Raw genomic sequence first — 22,732 nt, forward strand, 5'->3', positions numbered from 1 at the left:
AAATTGTCAGCTCTAGTTTTTTTTTTTTTATATAGAACAAAATTACCATGTAATACTATTGGATATTACTGAGCCCCTTGCAGTGTCTATATGTGCGTGTGTGTATGTATATATGTATAAAATTGAAAAAAAAAAATTAAATAATATAAAAGTATTATATAGTTAAGCCTTTTATCATGTAGCATATTTGAATGATTTCTGAAGGATCATATGAAACTCAAGACGGGAGTAATGGCTGCTGAAAACAGAAAATAAAATAAAACTGAAAAAAGTTCTTCTAAATTGTAACAATATTTCACAATATTACTATTTTACTATATTTCTGAACAAATAAAGGCCGCCTTAGAGAGCATAAGAGATGTGTAACTTACATGATTGCTCAACAGTGGGCAAAATGAATCTAATGTCTAAAACTGGGTTGTGTATAGTGTGACACAGTAATTTCTCTACTTAATATGAGATGATATATTTAGATATGACCTGCTAGATTGAGGTAGTCCCATGTGGATCCTTTAGGACAGTTCTTCTTGATGTTAATGGCCCATTGATAATCACTCCAGCGCTCCTTCCACGCCTGCAGGATAGCCTGCTTCAGACTCAGATTCACCTTCATTCTGTCTGTTTTATAAACTATACATCAAAACATTAGTTAATCAACCATATATGGAAATCATTTGTGTACGGCAGAAGAACGACAGACATCATCTCTACTCATAACGTCTTACAGAAAAATAACACATAGTTCTCGCATAAGGTGTATAAATCAAATGTACATATGGGCTGAAAGGCAAATTTAGGATTTATTGTTTTTAAAATCCTGCTTACCACAAAATATTCCAGTTCATGCAGTAAATGAATCAGGTTTCGTTAATTTCCAATTCTCAACACCCCAGCGCTGCCATTTTGTTCTGTAAGATCACGTCCTCTGATTGGCCGAGGATGTCTGTTTGCTACAGTATAGCTCAATCCGATTGGATAGTGTGATATCGGGTCCTCTTATTGGTCGGGAGATTGTATTAAACTTTTGATTTAGGAGGAGAGAGAAACATTGACATGTAAGTTTAAACGTTTTCACCATAACAATAAACGAAGTAATATTAAAAGCAATATAATGTCTTTACATTATACCATGCCATATTAATGGGTTTCTTTCATGTAAATACGTGATACGTGTAGGCTAATCATTCAGTACCATGAAAACCTAATAGCCAAGCTAACATGAAATGGTAACGTTACCACCATCATTGCATCTTTGTACCACCCTATTTTTTACAGTCTATGGTACCACCATGTAACCACCGTCATGCTATTATGTAAATATGACTATACCGTTATAAATATATTACAACTCTAAATCATTTTTAAAATTATAATCACTAAATGGAAATATGGAAATATATAAATTCTGCTGGTTCCGATTTTGGATCATATGAATTCCAGTTCCTTAAAGATTCCATAAATACTCTTACGAAAATTAACCATGGTTTTACTACAAAACAACAACAACACCACCACAGTTCTTGTAGTTAAATCATGGTAACACAGCCAACTAAACACACTCTTAACTTAGCCAAACAATTCAACTTTACTGCATAATGAAGTGCTGTATTTTTTTCTGGTAATGTATTTATTAGAAGTAAATGCTACCGGTGTGTTCTCTAATGATTTTATAACGTAATCAGCTTTAGACACACAAATACACTAATGAAATTCATGTTTATCGTAAAGTTCAGTTTTTCCCCTACCCCCCCAAAAAAAATTCAGACACAACACAAACATGCAGCAAATGTTTACTGTTGTACAGTTCTGCAATCAAAGTTTATTGATCACCCCTATAATTTACATCTGGCCAGAGAATTTCATCTTCATAGAATATATTCTTATCATACATGATTATGGTGGGGAATGTGAATGTTCTTCTGCCTCAACATCACGTTTGGTGGTATTTTGGGTGGTAAACAGTTTTTATTCCATTCAACTTCAATTCTGAAAAATGTTTGGGCATTTACAGAAATTACCACTCTCAGAACTACAAATGTACTCCATGCACCAATAATAGTACAATACAAATATAGAAGCGGAATGTCTTAGCTTCTTCTCTCAAGAAGACACCATGATTTACTACATTGTCTATTAGGGTGACTCCCATTTCATTTGAAAGTCTGTACGTCTCTTCACAGCTCTTCCATCCTGCTGTCCCCTTCTTTTCTGTTCATGTAACAGTTGGAATAACAGTTGATTGGGAGTTAGGACGATTCTAAGAGCCCACACACTTTTGGGGCCCCCAGAAATCGATTTCATTAGTAGTAACAAGCATGTAATAGAAATTATAAATGTATAATCTACCAAAGAGTTACAATTACAAATAAAACTAAATTATATGTTATAAATATACGTTTGGTGCGAAATGGGTGCGGTAGGCGGCCCAACCTCATATTCTTTCATAGGGCCCAAAATTGCTATCGGCGCCCCAAAAGGCTATAATAATGTTTGTTACTTTTGATTGTGGTAGCTGTGTAAACAATTAGAAAAATCACATTTCCTGTGATGTGTGTATTAACCCACCAATTTGGGGCCAACTCATTCCAAGTGCAATTGAGAATATGATATTTTTGTAAAAAATCAATAAAAAGAGCTGCAACTGTTTGTTTTTTTCTCCCTGAAATATAAACATTTTGGTTGGCTGTGTGACCTGTTGTGAACCCATTTGAGACTTTTGTACTAATGCTTTGAGAAAATGATGCATATTTTTTGTAATTTGTATGAAATTAACAAAAAATGACAATTGGTTTAGGACAGTTACAAAGTATTCAGATCACCGTTTTAATTGTTTTGAAAGCAGCGATCTGAGTTTGGAGAAATGTGTCAAATTGATTGAGAAATCTGTAATTGCTGTAACCAGGTCATTTAGTGCGATTTGTGAACCGGTTCAACCGAATCGGATTAGAGTCAGAATAACTGTTCGTTCACGAATTAGACATTGGTATCGGGTTTTGTTAGATCAGGTCTCGATGTCAGATGCGAGGTGTCTCCATCGGGCCAGGTGGTAGCCTACATTAGATCGCTGTCGAAAGCCGAATATTATTTTTGGGCTTCATTGGTCGCATTAAATGTTTATGATTTACTAAAAAGGACCAGCTCATAAGAGTCATTTGTTCTATCAGGTTTCGTTGTATCGGACAGTAGATTTAGAAGTTGAGGCCCGTTGGGTAGTAGTCTAGTTCCTCTTGCTCATCCAGGTTTTGCCCAAAGCTGCAAAATACATTAATGGCATTGTTTTTTTTCTTTCTACAAGACAGTTCCACACTTCCACATAAGCCCATGTCATCATCGCAGCTTACATGATCCCAGAACACCCTTAACTCAAATATTTCTCTGTAATGACACAGGTGACATATTTATCATTTATTTTGTCAAGTGTAAGACAGTCATCAAGCTGTCTGCTATTCAAGCACTACTTAAACTAACTTTTTTTTGTCAAATTATTTATTTATTTTTTGTGGATGCTTTCATGTCCACAAATATGTTGGGAATGTCTTATTATTGTACAATAAGTTACAAATGTACAACAATGTACATTAAACAACTATTTCTGTGCCTCATATGTCATCAAAATGAGTTAAAATAATGATGATTAATAAAGATTACACACTTAACCTTTAGACATCTTGCACTGATGTTCCAGAATCACTTTTTCAATAAAATATCTAAATGAACAATTTTGCAAGTTATCTTTATTACTATATCAATCGGTAATACATTGTGAAAGCCAAAGCAACGTTTGACATTAATAATGGCACCTGCAGCATAATTGTATTCAGTCTTTCAGAAATGCCATCAAGTGGTCAGTAATTTTTGTCCATCTTCACTGTGTCCATTTTTCCCGCCGTCCCGTTTTCCATTAACGGCGTTCTGTCGCTCTGTCCGATCTTTACCAGCGGCAGAAAGCATCTTCTTTTTAAAACTGAAATCTGTGCCTCGACTGTTGTCACAGTCGTTCTGAAAAAAGGAGCAAACTATACCTTTAATATGCTGAAAAAAATTGGTTACAGGTGTAATGATTGAAGAATGACTGCTTAAAGGGATAGTTCAACCAAAAATGAAAATTCTGTCATTAATTACTCACCCTCATGTCGTTCCAAACCCGTAAGACTCTCGTTCATCTTCTGAACACATTGATGAAATCTGAGAGCTTTCTGTCCCTCCATTGACAGCTACACAACTGACCTTTTGACGCTTCAAAACGTTCATAAGAGATCGTAAAACGAATCTATATGAATTGAACGGTTTATCTGATGAATATATTGAATTTAGGCTTTTATTCACATATATTTGCTTTTATTCAGTTGCGGAGCTGTCTATGGAGGGACAGAAAGCTCTCAGATTTCATCAAAAGGATTTTCATTTGTGTTCCGAAGATAATGAACGAAAGTCTTAAGGGTTTGGGATGACATGAGGGTGAGTAATGATAGCACAAGTACATCTTGGAGATGTCTATGATGTCTGCATTTACATCTGTGCAAGATGTATTTTTGCAGAGTGCTCATCTGCAAGGAAGGACATTTCCTGTTAGATGTCATATAGACATTTAGAAGATGTCTTTAAGATGTTTAAGTTTTAAAATGTATGTAAAACTGCCTTCTCTAAGATACCAGATGTTTTTACACAGCATATGCTTTCCAGATTAACAGATCTTTAGCATCTTACAGATGTACCTGTGCTATCTGGACAGATTAACTATTCCTTTAAGCAAAAATAACAGGCAAATGTTTTAATGTTTAACAGCAGTTTATTTACTGAGCACAAATTGAATATGCAGCACAAACCACCTTTGATATAATTAAGCTAGTGTGAATCTGTTCCACTTTGATATAATATGATTGTCCTTCATATTGAAAGATGGTTGTATACTGCATAGCAGTGTGCCCAGCGCCATCGATCTCCAAATGTTCCTCTTTGCATTTGAGAAGACTGAAATGAAAAATCTATGTGAATGTTCTACCTGTATATTAAAACGTTCCTGCAAGCAGTTCTGCAACCTTTCTGTCCCTTTTTGCATTTAGCATTTAAAGAACTGTAAGACTGATGGCAGACATTCAGTTTGATGGCAGTTTGGATATTAACATTTGAACTATCTCTTGCAAAATTAGCATCCCCATCCGAGAGTCATTCACCTCAGTATTGTCTTGTAAGAGTATCTTTTACTCTTTATTCCAGATCATATTATGTTTTGTATTGATTTTCTTTGAATTATGGAATTGGCATGATACATTTACCTGACTAATAATAAATTGTTACATTTGAATTTATTCTGACTTGCTCTGAAATTATTTTCTCAAGAAGATTAAGTGAAGGCAAATGTTACCGCAAATCTGCGTCAGGTTAGTAATGGACTAAAGTCCAGTTTTGAGTGGAGCATAGGGCGCACCAACTGCGATTTTAGAGCACCGGCTAACACTTGGCACTAGTGTACTTAGACTGTAAAGGCTAAAAAGGGAATTTCCGTTTAGGACAACAAAACGTTGATCCACCAACCTAAATTTGGGTAAGCCTTACCTCTGTTTAATGTAATGTTACTCTAGCTAAGTGTTTGTGGGAAACCATGGCATGACCAAATCAATGCTAATATAAGAGAAGTAATGTTGGCCGGCTTATATCTGTAGTAGTGGTCATGACATCTGACTAGAGATAGTGTTACTTTAATTCAAGTGTATACAGATCTATGGGGACTAAACAAATACTTTTAGATAGAGAAAGCGGCCATCTAAACAGTATAGTCAATTACCTCGAGTTTGTGATTGTGAAACCCACATTAAACAGCCAGTCTCTCTTTGTGACATAGATTTCTAATGAATGAGTAAAATATAAAGTAAAGAGTTAAATAGAATAATCTAGACATTTGATTATTCTATTTAACTCTTTACTTTATATTTTACTCGTTCATTAGGAATCTATGAATTGGCATTCCAACCTAAATTCGAGGTCGCAATAAAATGGAGTCAGATAAAAGTAAATTGGAATTAAAATACTTTGCCACACTGAAAAGACAGAATGCGCAGGAAACCTTCACCCGGTTATCGGAAACTGTCGTTAGGCCAATTGGGCAGGCCTTACAATAGCTACACTCTTAGGCATACTTTTTATACACTACCATTCAAAAGTATGGAATAATTAAAGGGTTAGTTCACCCAAAAATGAAAATTGTGTCATTAATGTTGTTCCAAACCCGTAAGACCTTCGATATTTTTGATGAAATCTGAGAGCTTTCTGATCCCTCCATAGACAGCAAGCAAGGTCATTGCAACTTTCAGGGCCCAGAAAGGTAGTAAAGACATAGTTAAAATGTAATGTTATGAAGCGACAAGAATACTTTTTGTGTGAAAAAAAAAAAAAAAAAAAAAAGACTTTATTCAACAATTTCCTCTCTTCTGTGTCAGTCTCCTATATGCTGTTCGCGTTGTTTTGTTTTTGTTTTTTGCGCACAAAAAGTATTCTCAAAATTCCTGTCACTTCATAACATTACATTTAAAATAGTCACATTGACTATTTCAACGATGTCTTTACTGCCTTTCTGGGCCTTGAAAGTTGCAATGACGTTGCAGTGTATGGAGAGATCAGAAAGCTCTAATTTGTGTTCCGAAGATGAATGAAGGTCTCACGGGTCTGGAACGACATGGTTTTAGTAATTAATGATACAATTTACATTTTGTCTATATTTTTAAATAGAAATATTTTGTAACATTATCAATCTCTTTACTGTCACTTTTGATACATTTAATGTGTCTTTGCAGCATGAATAAAGTTTTAATTTTATTTATTTTTTTAAACCTTACTAACCTCAAACTTTTGAATGGAAGTTTATCACGGTTTCCGCAAAAATCTTAAGCAGTACAACTTTTTTCAACATTGATAATGATAAAAAATGTTTCGTGAGCACCAAACTGGCATATTAGAATGATTTCTTAAGGATCATGTGACACTGAAGACTGGAGTAATGATTCTGAAAATTTAGCCTTTCCAACATGTTTGTCATTAGCCCGATGTCGTCATACTCAGATTCTAGTCAGAATATGAGTCTGATACTGCTCCATTGGGCTGTGATTATGGGGCGTGTTTCAACCGAACCAGGAAAGAAAATTCCTCTGCACTCAATTGGATAGACCTACAACCAATCAGAGCAACGGAGTAAGTAACGTATGTTCTTCATTCATCTTTCTGATCGACCTTGATCGCGGTTTTCTGTTCCTCTTTTAAATTTAATGCACTGTTGATATCTTCTATAACACACACGATGGCGGAATCTACGCATCTCAATTCTCCAGCTGCAGTCGTTTTTTTTGTAAACGAATTCAACCCAAACGCTCTTTGGTGACGTGGATGATTACGTTACTGTTGATCATCTGTCCATCATCGTATAAAGCCCGCCCTGACAATTTGATTGGTCCGAACAGCTCTGGTTCGAGCATAGTTGCTCCACAACGGATCAAATCCAGACCGAACTTCCCGACCTCAAATGTTGTGGGCGGGGCTAAGTTCGGCTGGCATCCAGCCTAGTTTGTCACAGCTGCGTCCCAATTCAGAGGCTGCATTCTTTCAAGGCCGCATTCGAAGGCTGATTGCATCACCGTGGCGCGAAGAAGTCTGTCCCAATTCGAAGGCTCCTTCAAATGCGTCCTTCGTTTTGCGGGTAATGAAGGATACAACAGATGGATCCTTTGCATCCCACACTACCCCAGAATTCATTGCACTGAGGTGATGACAGGAGAATTTGCTGAATTTGGACTGGTATATTTGGATGAACTATTCTATGAAAGGCACAAACCAGTTGGACTGACCAAATTTAGACACGTGAGTGGGTGATTTGTAGTTATCTCACCCCATCTGAATGCTCGGGGAGGGTCTGATATGGTTGTGATGACTCAGTCTTGCAGGGTCTGGCGTCTTCCAGTAAACCCACTGAAGAATCAAAGTCCTCATCAGTACTGGAGCCCTTTTAAGAAAGAGGAATGAGTGCTATAGTGCTGTATCATGCCATAATTGGCTGTTTAAAATAAATAATTTTTCATTTTCATACAGGCATTGTAGGCCAAACCTGGAAGCAATTTAGCAATTTAGCATTTTAGCCCTTCCGGTTCAATGGGTTTTTTAAATGGGTTTTTGAATATTTTAACTTTTTTAAATGTTTTTTTTTTTTTTTTTAAACAAAGCCTGAAAGAGTTGTCAGAACCTTAATGGTGGAGCATTTTTTTTATAGCTTACATTTAGCTTTTTACTTTTGATGATTGCTTCAAAATTTATAAAAGTTGTGGTCATTTGTGAAGATTATGATAAACAAAACCTGTAAGAATCATACACTTTTGTTGGTCACAAAGCTTATTTTCTGAAATAATCTAAAAGCCGATGGAAAAATCCTATTGGGGTTTTGACGAGAGAACCAGTATAATGCTGACTTCCAGGTTGGCCTACAAAAATATGTCATCACTGCAACACTTTATTGTTCTTCATACAACAATAATAGGAAATGTGGAATCTAGTTAAGGTTAGGTAACCTGGGTGAAAGGTTTGGATTGGGACTGAATGTTCTTGGGGGAGCCAGAGCCTCTTAATCTTTCACTGAACCAGGAGAAAGGCACAAACGGTGGACCAGAGGAACGTGAGGATCGGTTCTCTGTTCTCTCTGAATCCCTGCATACAAACACACAAAATACCTCACACACTTGCATCTATACAGGTATGCAAGGAAACATAGGTGCTCATATGACTGAGTAAACACAGGACAGACTCACACACATACCGATTTCCTGCTGATAGTCTGTTGGATCTGTCTTTCCTGACCTTTCCATATGTGCGACGCAAAGTGACCCTGCCCCGCAGAAAAACAAGCAGATAAAATTTAGATCCCAACTCTGGCCACTACTATGTCATCTGTATGATGTTAGTGGTTGACAGAGAGCTTAAAAAATATTTGCTCTCATATACAAATTCCTGGAGTTTACAGTTGTCAGGAAGTAAAGCAACAAAATGCCTAATTATATAGTTTCTATAGTGTCTGCATGTTTAACATTAAATAAGCTTTTAACCTATGCCAATATTTTTACAAATGAAATGTAGCAAACAAACTCCTGATACGATAAAAACTGTAGTTAGATTGTACATTGTACATTGTGTTATAACTTAAACATGTTAACTTCTATTTTAACTGATTTTATTCAATTTCAAAATATTATTTAACTGAATCAACTTAAATACAGTTATTTACAGTAGGATTTGTAGGAAACTAACCCCAGATCAAGAAACCGTCTCCTGGTTTTCTTGTCCAGCAGCACTGTTGGACTCTCTGGTTCATCAGGGCCTGTGTCATGACTGTCATCTGAAAACAAATAATCAAATTGAGCATCAGAATCCAGATCAGAATCTGGGCCCAGGTGGTCAGATATTTTAATCTGGAACAGAAGGATTTGGAAATATCATGTTTTGCTATCCAGGATCAGGTAATCCATCTCACTTTTATGGCGATTTTTCAAAAGCAAGATTGGATTGGATCACCCTAAAACATCTACACTTAGATACAACTTTTCCCGATTATCAAATCCGGATTACACGTGCTCTGAATGGGCATACATGTAACAGTGTAGGCTACTAGCTACTGTCAATAAAAAACAACACTAGAATAGTCAGTGTTGGGACACTTTATGTGTTTTTATTTGAATTGTTAGAAACTACTTTTGACTGGTTCATCTCAGATAATTGACTGATCATATTTAATATAACGTGATAAATGGCATTTAAATTAAATAATTTTGTTTAATATTGATAGCTGTTTGGGCTGGGAGTAATTTTTTTTACTGTACTGAAAGGCGTATTAGGCAACCTAATGTCTACTCTATCTGCTTTTTTTTTATTTTTTTTACTGTAACGGTAAACAAATCAAGTGAAAAATGTGAATACATTTGAATGAATATATACTGTATGATGCAACAAAATTATTATTCGACCAATTTTATAATTTTATTACATTTTGTTGCTGAATTCCCCCCTTAATCCATCCTTCTGATGAGATCACGGTAATCCTGATTTATTTATTTTTTTAGATCAAAGGTATCCCAATCTTACTAAAAAAAAGTTATGAACAAAAACCCAGACTAGGTTACGTGTTCTAATTCGATTTAAGAAATCATTTTTCTTTTGAACAACCTATTTTCAAGATTTGATCAAACCCGAGTTAATTATTTCAGAAAACCTGGGCCCAGGATAAGAATCATAATCAATCAATAAGAATTCAGAATCATAATTTGTCCAGATCAGAATAGAGTATCTACAAAATCTACAGTAATCCAGGTCAGAACTCAGAACCAGAGCGGGAGTCAGATTCAGAATCAGAATCAGTTCAGATTTGCTATCAGAATCAAAATAAATTCAGGATTAGAATTCACATTTATTGTCCAAGTTACTCTTTTAAGTAATCTTGCTGATTTCTTGCTACTTTATTAGGTATACTTTGCTAGTACAGGGTTGGACCCCCTTTTGCCTTCAGGATTGCCTGAACTCTTTATTGCATAGTTTCAACAAGGTCCTGGAAAAATTCCTCAGATATTTTTTGTCCATATTAACATGATAGCATCATGCAATTGCTGTTGATTTGTCGGCTGCACATTCATGATGCAAATCTCTTGTTCCACCACATCCTAAGGTGCACTTCAGGACTGAGATCTGGTGACTGTAGAGGCCATTTGAGTGGTGAACTCATTGTTATGTTAAAGAAACCAGTTTGAGATGATTTGAGCTCTGTGACATGCCGCATTTTCCTGCTGGAATTAGCCATCAGAAGATGGGTATACTGTGGTCATAAACGGATGGACATGGTCAGCAACAATACTCAGGCAGGCTGTGGCGTTTAAATAATGCTCAGTTGGTACTAAGGGGCCCAAAGATCACCATGAAAACATTCCCCACACCATTACACCATCAGTGACCTGAACCGTTGATACAAGGCAGAAGGGATCCAAGGTTTCATGTTGTTTACACCAAATTCTGACCCTATAATCTAAATGTTGCAGCAGAAAACAAAATTCATCAGAGCAGGCAACGTTTTTCCAATCTTCTATTGTCCAATTTTGGTGAGCCTGTGTGAATTGTAGCCTCAGTTTCCTGTTCTTATCTGACAGGAGTGGCACCGGTGTGGTCTTCTGCTGCTGTAGTCCATCTGCTTCAAGATGATGTGTTCAGAGATGCTCTTCTGACCTTGGATGTATCGAGTGGTTATTTGAGTTACTGTTGTCTTACTATCAGCTCAAACCAGTCTAGTAATTTTCCTCTGACCTATGGCATCAATAAGGCATTTTCGGCCACATAACCGCTGCTCATTTCATATTTTCTCTTTTTGAACCATTCTCTGTTAACCCTAGAGATGGTTGTGTGTGAAAATCTCAGTAGATCAGCAGTTTCCGAAATACTCAGACCAGCCGTCTGGCACCAACAACCATGCCACGTTCAAAGCCACTTAAATCACATTTCTTCCTCAGTTTCAATGTAAGCAGATCATCTTGACCATGTCTACATGCCTAAATGCAATGAGAAGCTGCCATGTGATTTCCTGATTAGATATTTGCATTAACGTGCAGTTGAACAGGTGTACCTTATAAAGTGGCCGGTGACAGTGAGTGCATATATTTGGTGATGAGATGTACTTTCAAGTACAAACCTTCACTTTGTGAGTATTCTCCATAGTGTAGGAGGGGTTGGCTGCCCTCTCGTGACTGGAGGTTGTCCGTCTCGCAGCGATGGGCTGGGGAAGATGTCTCTGAATGGACGCAGGGTCTGCAGGGGGATTTAGAACGGGTGAGGTGCAAAGTCTCCTGAGAGGAGGTGTTCAGGAGGTGTCTGTAGCTCCGTCTCTCATCTTGTAACTCCCTTTCTCCAACCACAGTGTAGGGGTCAAAGGTGAAGGACTGGTCTCTCCGTGAGGAAGGGGAGGAGAGAAGGAGATCAGAGGAGGGGGAGGAGCAGCGAAAGGGAGGGTGGAGTGGAGAAGATGAGGTCTGCACGGAGCCGCCGTAACTCTAAACCGCAGACACACACAAAGACACACATAGCATTTTTGAACTGGCATGAAAACACTGTTTTCAACATTGATAAGAAGAAGAAGAAGAAAAAGAAGAAATGTTTCTTGAGCATCAAATCAGCATATTAGAATGATTTCTGAAGGATTGTGACACTGAAGAGTGGAGTAATAGCTGCTGAAGTTATTTAAAATTGTAATAATATTTCACAATATTGCTATTTTTACTGTGTTTTTGATTAAACAAATGCAGCCTTGATGAGCATCTTGATGAGCAACTTCTTTCAAAAACATAAAAAATCCACTGCACTTTGTCATTCTTTAGTTATTTACCTATAGTAGTTAATTAATCGGATGTCTCACAAATTCACAGAAAATAGCTTATTTCCAGTTGCATGATAATGTGGATGGAGCATTAATTGAGTCAGGACTGGTGTTGCCTCAAAAAATAGTTGTATTATGATGGCCCTTATAACAGCGAACAAGTTTGGAATGACATGAGGGTGAGTAACAACATGATACATAAGAGATTGTCATTTGTGTGTGTGTATACACACCATTCTATCAGTGCTGTCATCCCCATCTATCGAGCTCACACTATCTCTCAGGCGGGTTCGGGAGGGCCGATGCCTCTTGGTTTTGATTGACAGTTGTGCTTTAGCTTTTTGTAGGCTGCTGTCAAGTCGTTCTGTCTCAGGAACCACCTCTGTCAGATCTGATATGGTATAAAACACATACAGTAGACATATGTAACACTTTTTTGATATTGAGTATTTGGAGGCAAACATGTCGACAAAGACACAAACTGCAAACATGATGAAAATCTTGATAAAAGACTGCTGCGCTGGTCTCAACACACACTCATGCACATATTAGTGTTCTCGTTACAATCCATAAAACGCAGTGACACCGTAAAAGCAGGCCTGAAGCGCTATTAAGCTGTCAGCAGCCTAGATTACTTATATGAATGATGGGCGGTCATTCCTCATGTGCACCCTGGGGGTGTGTGAGGGTCAGAAACAGGAAATACACAAACACACACTGACATATACATGAAAGTGAGAGAATGACAATGGGCAATGTGTAGATATGTGCAAAATACAAAGTTACAGATTCAATTTTATTCACATTTCAGTATTTTGTGTTTAGAAAATGAACGTGTTAGTAAAAACCAAACTGCACAACTTCACACAATTACATTCATAGACATAAATTTGCTGTGATTTAATGATTTGATGCATAAATAAATAAATAAATATACTGTGGTTAAATGCAGCAGTTTTTTTTTTTGCACATTTATTTGAATTCTTTATATTGTATACTGCTTACTATTTTTAAAAAAGTATTATGTTTAACACATTTTGTAAAAAAAAAAGACAGAAAAAAGGACAGTAATATGATACTTTGTTGTCACATGACATCGTTATGTTTGTGAAATGACCTAATCACAATGATTTTTTTATTATGAGTTGCGACGAGTTACAACCATCATGTTGGAAATTAAACCAAGGTCAAGTGAAGAGCATTGCATTGTGGGATATACAGCATTGTGTGTCTCTGAAAAAATTGGTACAAAAACATCAGTGTACAAAAACTGTCACTGGGGTGGTACACTTTAAATGTTATTGTAATTTGTGATATTGTGATGTGATTTATAATTATTTTCTTCTGTTTTCTGGATTATAATGGAGTGCTGTAATTTTATGTAACAACATCCTGCCCAGGGACTACAGATGCAAATTAGCTCTAGCTAACTCTGGCACAACATTTGTGTTGTGCATGATCCCTGTTAAATAAATTAACTAAACGGAAAAAAAAATACTAATATACACTATTTAGTCTACTGTACACTATAGGTAATAGTCATAGACTGTAAAAAAAGATAGACAGCGCATCTCCACTTCCTTCCACTGTAGAAATATTAAGCAAAAACACCCCAGCAACGGTCGTTGCCGATTACATAGTTCAGAGTCCGAGTCTGCGCAGGAGTGATCCTGAGGTGGAGCTGCAGCATCAAGTTCCCGCCCACACTCCTGCTCCCACAGACTCAATCATAAGCACAGCTGTCAATCATAACGTTACACCCCATTTTATAGCATCAAAAAATGAACTAAAACCAAACTTACTGGGGAAACGAACACTTGAACATATGTCTACGTGATAAGAACTACCTAAAATAACAGAAACTTAAAAAAATATATATTTGAAGTGTAATTGGATTTTATTTGATTGGCTCACGTCCCATTTGATTACATGGAGAGGGCGGGGTTTAAGACCTATACTGCAGCCAGCCACCAGGTGGCGGTCAAAATGCTTTGGCTTCATTTTCCAGGATGTGTGCGGCACACCTAGTAATAATATGGGCCTTTTAGTTACTAATATACACCCTTTAGGAGTAAATAAGGTACTGCGCTACTGTAAATAAGGTTCTGCACTACTCCACTTTCCTGCAGAGTTTAGCTTCAACCTTGATCAAACTCACCCGCCTGTAGCTTTCTAGTAATCCTGAAGACTTTGATTAGCTTGTTTTTAGTCTTTTATATTAAGGTTGGAGCAAAACTGCAGGAAACTGGACCTCGAGGGCTAGAGGTGAGCACCCCTTATGTTTCGGAATTTTAGTAAGTAAGTAAGTAAGTAAAATTTATTTATACAGCGCCTTTCACAGACACAGTGGGTCACAAGGCGCTTTACAATAGACAATAAAACATAATAAAACACTTTGAAATCAATTGAAACAGATAAAATTAACAACATCTACAACATAGATCACCCAAAGGCTAACTTAAACAAGTGAGTCTTCACTTGTCTCTTAAAATTGTCCACATTCTCAGCAAACCTAATACTGATCGGTAAAGCATTCCATAGACGAGGTGCGATAGCGGCAAAAGCTCTATCCCCACCTGTCTTTAGGCGAGTACGTGGCGTAGCTAGCAGATTTTGATTATTAGATCTGAGGGACCGGAGAGGTGTATGAAAATGAATTAAATCCGCAAGATAAGAAGGGGCCTGGCCATATAAGGCTCGATATGTTATGGTGAGAATTTTGAATTGGATCCTGTAAGTTACAGGAAGCCAATGAAGGGAGCAGAGTATTGGGGTGATGTGGGTGCGCCTATTTGATCGGGTAAGTAACCTAGCAGCTGAATTTTGAATGGATTGTAGTCGATGAAGAACAGATTTGTTGAGTGAAGAAAAAAGTGAGTGTAATCAATACGGGATGAAATAAAAGCATGAATGAGCATCTCCAGTTCCGACTGAGAAACCACAGACCTCAATTTACTAATATTACGTAAATGAAAAAAACAAGATTTGGTCAAAGATTTAGGTCTGAGAAGGGTGTTCGGTAACAATGCCGTTATCTCAGGGAACTAGGGTTACGTGAGTAACCATAAACGTTCCATTTTGATGTGGTTCACTCGCATTGCGTTAGTTTTAGCTGACGTTTATGGGGAACCTATTCCAATAGCGCCGTGTTACAAGAACAGAACGGAAGCTGCCGCACAGATATGCTGACAGTGCTATCACCTGCGTTCTGAATGGGGTGGAAAGCACTTTCGGCACATAACCTTTTCTCGGCCTGGGAAACTTTACATCGTTAGGACAGGACTCAAGGCATGAAGGTTCCACAGACAGAGCCTAGAAATCTACAACTCGCTTGACTGATGCTAAAGAACTTAATGACTAGGTTGTGGTTCCCGATCGATTGGCTGGCCATCAGGGCGTGATTTGCCGCGATGGCCACCACATAAACTTTCAGCGTGAACAGTATCACATTCAGCGGGGTCTATTTTCAGAGTTCTGCTTAAAGGAGAACTCCGGTCAATTTTAACATTGAGCTCATTTTTTTGTACATTTGGAGTGCTGTCAGTACAGAGAACAACGACAAAAATCTGTGTTTCCTACACCGTGTTATCCTCTTTTTAAAATTTGCACCCTTTTGACTTCAATGGGGCAAGTTTTAAACCTACTTTTAGCCTCTTAACATCCTTGATGTGTCATTACAAGTGCACAGGTCATGTGAGTGATTCCTTCGGGGTGAACGCGGGTTAATCTGACTGCAGTAGATGTGAAAGAAATATATAAAAAATGATGTTTATTCAGCCAGCGCTCATACCTGTGTTTACATCCTGTTTTCGGTCGAAGTCCAAAGTAGTCGATTGTCGAGTTCACGCGCATAGGTTTAGTACCTATGATCACGCGCGTGAACTCGACAATCGACTACTGTGGACTTCGACCGAAAACAGGATGTAAATACAGGTATTTGCGCTGGCTGAATAAACATCATTTTTATTCATATCTTTCACATCTACTGCAGTCAGATTAACCCGCGTTCACTCCGAAGGAATCACTCACATGACCTGTGCACTTGTAATGACACATCAAGGATGTTAAGAGGCTAAAAGCAGGTTTAAAACTTGCCCCACTGAAGTCAACAGGGTGCAAATTTTAAAAAGAGGATAACACGGTGTAGGCAACACCGATTTGTGTCGTTGTTCTCTGTACTGACAGCACTCCAAATGTACAAAAAAATTAGCTCAATGTTAAAATTGACCGGAGTTCTCCTTTAAGAAAGGTAGGAAGCCCTTGCCTCCGAGATCGTTCTCATGACTTCCCAGTGAAGGCCTAGTGGTTCCCATCGAGGGGCCAAACATGCAGGTCCCACAACTCCAGGTGCAGGGGCCAGATCGTTCCCCTCGCCAGGGAGAGAATGTCTCTCCTCAGCGTTATGGGCCATGGACCTGCTGACAGTAGCTGGACTAATTCTGGAAACCAGGGCTGGTTCTGCCAGCGTGGTGCCACCAGAAGAACAGCACATACTTCTTCCCAAATTCGACTGATGACCTGTTGAAGCAGGACTACAGGGGGGAAGGCATAGAGGCACAGAAGGCAGGCAGTGGGAGTTCTCTTCTGTCGCAAAGAGGTCTACATCCGCCTGACCGAAGGTGCACCGTATTGAAATGACCACCTGGGGATGGAGTCTCCACTCCCCAGGGAAGGTCCTCCACGTGACAACATGTCTGCTCCTTCATTTGAGGAGCCCGGCACGTGAACCGCCCTCACTGAGCAGAGGTTCCTCTGTGCCCATGGGAGAAGACGGCTTGCCAATCTGTGCAGAGGGTGAGACCTGAGACCTCCTTGGTTGTTAATGTAAGCAACCACTGTCCTGTTGTCCCAGCAGACCAGGACATGATGACCTTTGAGTTCTGGAACTCCTTAAATGGCAAAATTATCGCCATAATTTCCATGTGCCAATTCGACATGGGCGACCCACCCCAGCCTGTTTTGGAGGCATCTGTCATGACCACTTTCCTCCTGGGATCTGAGCCCAGAGTTACCCCATTCCGGTGATTTCCAAGGGACCAAGGATCTGACGCAGCCGTGGGTCACCCTGAGAGGGACAGTGTGTCGGCCTGTGTGCCACGCATGGGGTGGGGCGAGACCCTTTAACCAGAGCTTGATTGTGGAGCAGGCCCAGCGGAATGACAAAGGTAGCTGCCGCTATGAGGCCCAGTAGCTGTTGCCACCTTTTTAAAATAATCCATTCAAGGTTGTCTTACAGTGATTGTCTCATTGTACTCTAATCTAATGTTTTTAGCTTTTGACCAGCAGAGTGTTTATGACTGACCCAAATTTTGAGAAGTTCAAATAAAAGCTGTAGGAGGAGTTCCAAAAATGGAAATTGAAAACACCAGGTGCACTAAACTTTATTAAAGTAATCAATAGAGAAAATAAATAACTTCTAGGCTATTAAGTTCATACGCTCCCCAATCAATTTTTACTATACGGCAGGACCTCATTAAGAGAGACAACCAGGAACATTGTACCATGCGAGGAGGGGTCTTCTATAGACTGTAGGAGTAAAAACATTAATTTACTTCAAAGGTAAATTGATTTTTAATGATAACTTAAACCTTTAATGACAGACATACTGTGAGTTATGAGGTTGTTAATCAAGGTTATGTACGCATTCGCATAATTTCAACTTATTTTTTTAAATAATCATGTTTAACAGCTGAATTCATGGTGAAAAATTACATTACCCATGATTTTGCACAGAAAATGTCATTAATCAGTGAGTCCCAGCGAGAAAATTGCACCAAAAGTGCTTGCATGAAGCAACACAAATGTTTTTGTTTTTTTTATGTAATTGTATGTAAATGTAAATGTAAATGTAATTGTGTTGGTCTTGCTATGTTGTTTTTATAATAATATATATATGTATATATATATACTTAAACAAATCCCTATGGGAAAAATGAATGAAAAAATAATTCCAGAACCAGCGCTGCTGAAAAAAAGTGGCCAGCACTAATGCATGTTATGGGGAGGCTGCTTATTGGGTCTGGTGGAGTAAGGGCATGCAGATAAATATTTAATATTTTTAGGAGCCACCCTGCCACATGGTTCTACTCCATTCCATTCTCCAAAATTGTTTTCAGATCTCAGCACTAATTCCTGCGGTGACGTAGACACTGACTCAGCAAGGCTGCACCTTCAAAGCCTGTACTAAAATCCTATGATGCCAGCCTCTTGAATATGCCCATTAAATCTACCATTAATTCCTTAATTCCCATTGCCATGATAGATGGCATCTAAAAATTCACAAAAATGTTTGATAAAATATTTACAACTCTAAAACAAACCAATGCACATCCACTGAGAGAATTGTAGCCCCTGGTGCTTTTAGAGGCCAGACTGTAGCTGCTCTCTCCTGTAATGCGCTCAGTGTATTGGGAGTGTGGAAATGAAGATCTGGACATTAATGGAGGGGGGAAGGGTTGGGCAGACAGGAGAGGTCACTCACCAAACACATCCTCTTCTGCCTCGGCCAGTGGAGTGGAGGACATCTTAAATCTGAAAAAGAGAAACTTTCAAATTTAACTCCATGGACAAGAGAACATTTCTATACTGACCACATACAGGGCAGTGGCGGCCGGTGCATTCAAGTGGGGAAGCACAGATCAATTGCAAAGTACTGGGATCTGTTCTTTTTGTTTCTGTAATGTTGATTCTAAAATCTGCTTCTCAAACTACCACTAAGCAGTGAAATGAACTGAAAATAATTGGCAAAGCTCAGAACTCAGAAGACAATCTCTGGACATTTACAGAGATTGTTTTAATTTAATTTAAAAAAATATATATTATTATTATTTTATTTATTTTAGAGTAAGAAAGTCTTCCCTGTGCTGTTTAAGAGTTTACCAAAAAATGAAATGAATCATGTCGTTCCAAACATGTATGACATTTTTTCTTCTTCTTTGGACCACAAAATAATATATTTTGAAGAATGTTGGCAACCAAATAATTTTATATGGACCAAAATAAAATATATATAATTTTATATGGACGAAAAAAGAGAGAAAGAAAAGAAAAAACAGATATAGTTCTAAAAAAAAAAAATGTTTAACTGTAAAAACTTAATGGTTTGAAACGATATAAGGGTGAGTGAATGATGACAGAATTTCCATTTTTGGCATAATATCCCTTGTTTCATTCTTGTTTGTATATTCTACATGTTTTATGTATTAAATTCACATAAGCAAAAAGTCTCTTAGTAGGGGAACAAAAAAATACACATACAGCACTGTTGGCCATGTTAGATTTGGCTGCCATGTAGTGTCCAGGCAACAGGCCACTGTGCCATCTGCTGCCCAGCACCTTCAGAACGGTCAGTGCCCCTGCCATTACATTCATAATATCTATCTATCTATCTATCTATCTATCTATCTATCTATCTATCTATCTATCTATCTATCTATCTATCTATCCATCCATCCATCCATCCATCCATCCATCCATCCATCCATCCATCCATCCATCCATCCATCCATCCATCCATCCATCCATCCATCCATCCATCCATCCATCCATCCATCCATCCATCCATCCATCCATCCATCCATCCATCCATCCATCCATCCATCCATCCATCCATCCATCCATCCATCCATCCATCCATCCATATGCCCACAGTCTATCTCTATATTTGTTTGTAACTTAAATTCACAGTAAAAATAATAATAATAAAAATCAGGTTTCAATGTAGACCAAATTTCTAACATCTGTTTTACTTATATTGACAACCACTTAAAAAAGTGCCACATTTTTTATTATGTTCATAAAAATTAGCTTTTCAAGTTACCACAAAATACTCCACAAAATACTTATATAAAGAGTGCACAATGTCATACACACAAATACACAACACTATTATGCTAACATGACACTAAAATAATGCAATAACCATTAATTTGACAACATAAGATGTAACATAAAACCCTAATGTACATGAATGATAAGAAGAAGAAAAAATAAGAACAAACCGTCATATCAGTGAAAAACCGTCAAGAGTGAGCTGTCTCACAGAGATTTCTGGGAATGTCAATTTACAGGTTTTCACTGTAAATTATAAGATGGCATGTTCTTTTTCACTTCCAAAAACAATATTTTATTGCAGTAGACTATTTTACTGTAAAATTACATGAAATGTCTCATTAGATTTTCCCTCTGGATCTATTACAGTTTTTAACCGTAAAGAGTAAGGTATACAGGTAACAGATATTAACCGTAGGATTTTTACAGACTTTTATCGTCATGGAACAGCGAGTAGAGATGGATTGTGATTAGGAGAGGTGGTGGAAAGATTCACCTCCCCTGGTTAAGTTCAAACGCCTGATCCATTAACCATGGCTTCTTCTAGGGATAAACAGTTACTAAATACAAAATAAACAAGACAGGACTACAATTTGATCTCAGACATCTAACTTTTGGTTCTTGTTAAGAAATCATTATAGGCTGTTTGTCTGTATGACTATAAAGGCCTCACTTTCACAAGTCATCTCCCTGTGATGGAGATATAAAGCTAATGGCCATAAAACTGCCCCCTCAAACATTATCCCATCTATAAGAATTAGGGGGGGGGGGTAGGGCTGCTAAGTAGCTGACAGGCAGGGAATGGCAATAGCAAACAAATCAATATGGAGATGGGAAGGGACGAATCTGACCTGTGTGCACATATCAGCAAATAAAAGCTAACTTTCACTGCAGGGCTAAAAAAAAGGGTACATGCTCATCAACATTTCCTTGCTACGTAGAGATGTATAACCTTGTATGCAGTACAAAGCCTGATCAATACATTACGTGTGAAAGAAGTACTTACAATCTCTATAGAAAGCATTAATATAGCTCACCTCTGCTATAAGAGCTGCAGATGACAATCAGGAAAAACAGAGGCTGTAAATCATGAATATTTCATTATGACACATGGATGGAAGGGGGACAGGATGGAAGAGAAAGATGGATAAACAGACTCACCTCTATGTAGTTGCGTATCCCACAGCACAGCTCAGCTGCTGGGATGGGCTGTCATACTGCTTTTCTGCCCTCCTCACGGGATGCTGCTGGAGGACTTCTGTTCCTGGATGAGCACAAATTTACAACGTCATTGGGCTACTCTGCATGTGTACACACACACACACAGAGAGAGAGAGAGAGAGAGAGAGAGAGACTTCAGAGCCCTCAGCAACAGAATGTCAGACACTGCTATACACACCCAAGGACAGTGTTGAAATGAAGGAGGCTGAGAGAGATGGAGAGAGAGAAGGGAGGGAGGGAGAGACACATGTGCATCATGAATCAATGTTATTACCACTCCAACAACCAATCAGCTTTTATACCCGTCACAGAGGAAATCTATCTGTGTGTCTGCTTCCATTTCACTTACAAATACATTTAAATTAAAAAAAGGTACTTATGTGTCGCTATGTATGGTAAATCTGCCTATATGTGCATTATTATCTTTAAAAATGCAATCACACAACTTCAAAAACATATAAAGCATAATTTTAATATGTAGAATAATAAAAAAGTTTTTACAATATGTTAAATGTATAGGTGAAATCATGATTTTACATTCATTGACATAGGACAACAGTGTGCGAACATATTTGCGTTGTGCATAAAGCACAAAATATTTTTATGTAATATTGCAGTATTATAAACGATTCATCATTTATCACATCATCATCGTCATTATTATTAATTAATGTGCCCAAGTAATCGTTAATCAAAATAACTCCCCCTCCCTCCTCGCATCGAGATCTTAGGCTTGTCCCATAGATATATACGGGCTTGTTCGACTTGAACCGGCGCTGCACAGACCGATCGGTTTATGACATCAAAGTACCACCCATCGGTTTGTTCACCACACCGGTTCAAGTCGAACAAGCCCCTTCTCTTTTTTGATGACGTGTTAACTGGAGCGAGGGCGGGACAACCTGTCACTCACATGAGATCAACAATCCAATGATCCAATCAGTTGCCGATATACAGAGTCGCGCCCAACAATTATTATTATTTTTTTCTTGTTCTAAAAGCCGGAAGAAAATACACTTTTAATATAATTATTATTTACATTTTTATTTATTTCATAGACTAAACGTTATAATATGATTTAATATATTTCATCCTCAAATTCAAATTTTTCGAATTTGTTATGCCATTTTGATCGTTTGTTTGACCGTGAGAGAGACCGGAACAAAAATCTCATTGGATAAACGGATGATATCTCTTTTGCTATTGGACCTATGAAAGCAGGCGGGTCCATGTTTAAAATCTGTAACGCTATTGGTTAAGGATAAAAAAATAAAAAAACACACCTTACAGTGATTGGCC

The 22,732-nt window shown here is 37.9% G+C and overlaps 2 protein-coding genes across 3 annotated transcripts in view; both read right to left on the bottom strand.

Annotated features, from left to right (window-relative positions):
• med24 (mediator complex subunit 24) overlaps window positions 1-931 on the bottom strand; it is a 35,066-nt gene extending 34,135 nt beyond the window's left edge. Inside the window, exons 1-2 of the mRNA XM_084433541.1 lie at window positions 826-931; window positions 481-630 (exon numbers count right to left, since the gene is read on the bottom strand). Coding sequence (XP_084289667.1) covers window positions 481-613 — 133 coding nt within the window. The 5' untranslated portion in view covers window positions 614-630; window positions 826-931. The remainder of the gene's footprint in view (window positions 1-480; window positions 631-825) is intronic.
• A 2,568-nt stretch (window positions 932-3,499) lies between these two features.
• On the bottom strand, window positions 3,500-21,515 carry samd14 (sterile alpha motif domain containing 14). 2 transcript variants are annotated; one of them, XM_084434171.1, is made up of 10 exons: window positions 21,374-21,515; window positions 21,250-21,292; window positions 18,864-18,913; window positions 12,616-12,773; window positions 11,702-12,059; window positions 9,283-9,370; window positions 8,795-8,863; window positions 8,550-8,685; window positions 7,877-7,990; window positions 3,500-3,999 (listed from the first exon to the last, which is right to left on the bottom strand). In XM_084434171.1, the coding sequence occupies exons 3-10, from the start codon at window positions 18,904-18,906 to the stop codon at window positions 3,838-3,840; spliced, it is 1,128 nt and encodes a 375-aa protein (XP_084290297.1). In that variant the 5' UTR covers window positions 18,907-18,913; window positions 21,250-21,292; window positions 21,374-21,515; the 3' UTR covers window positions 3,500-3,837. The 2 variants fall into 2 exon arrangements, with proteins under 2 accessions (XP_084290297.1, XP_084290296.1); XM_084434170.1 differs by lacking the exon at window positions 21,250-21,292 and having other exon boundaries at window positions 21,374-21,485.
• Window positions 21,516-22,732: the final 1,217 nt, after the last annotated feature.

The sequence above is a fragment of the Rutilus rutilus genome, assembly GCF_951802725.1.
Source record: "Rutilus rutilus genome assembly, chromosome: 16".
NCBI lineage: Eukaryota > Metazoa > Chordata > Actinopteri > Cypriniformes > Leuciscidae > Rutilus > Rutilus rutilus.

What these genes read in the sequence shown, in the direction of transcription:
- samd14 (XM_084434171.1), bottom strand. Translation starts at nt 18,906, where the DNA reads ATGTCCTCCACTCCACTGGCCGAGGCAGAAGAGGATGTGTTTG. An exon ending in AGACTATCAGCAGGAAATCG is followed by an intron (nt 8,686 to 8,794) that starts GTATGTGTGTGA and finishes GTTTGTATGCAG; the next exon opens with GGATTCAGAGAGAACAGAGA. An exon ending in TCCCCGAGCATTCAGATGGG is followed by an intron (nt 4,000 to 7,876) that starts GTGAGATAACTA and finishes TCCTTTTTTCAG; the next exon opens with AACGACTGTGACAACAGTCG.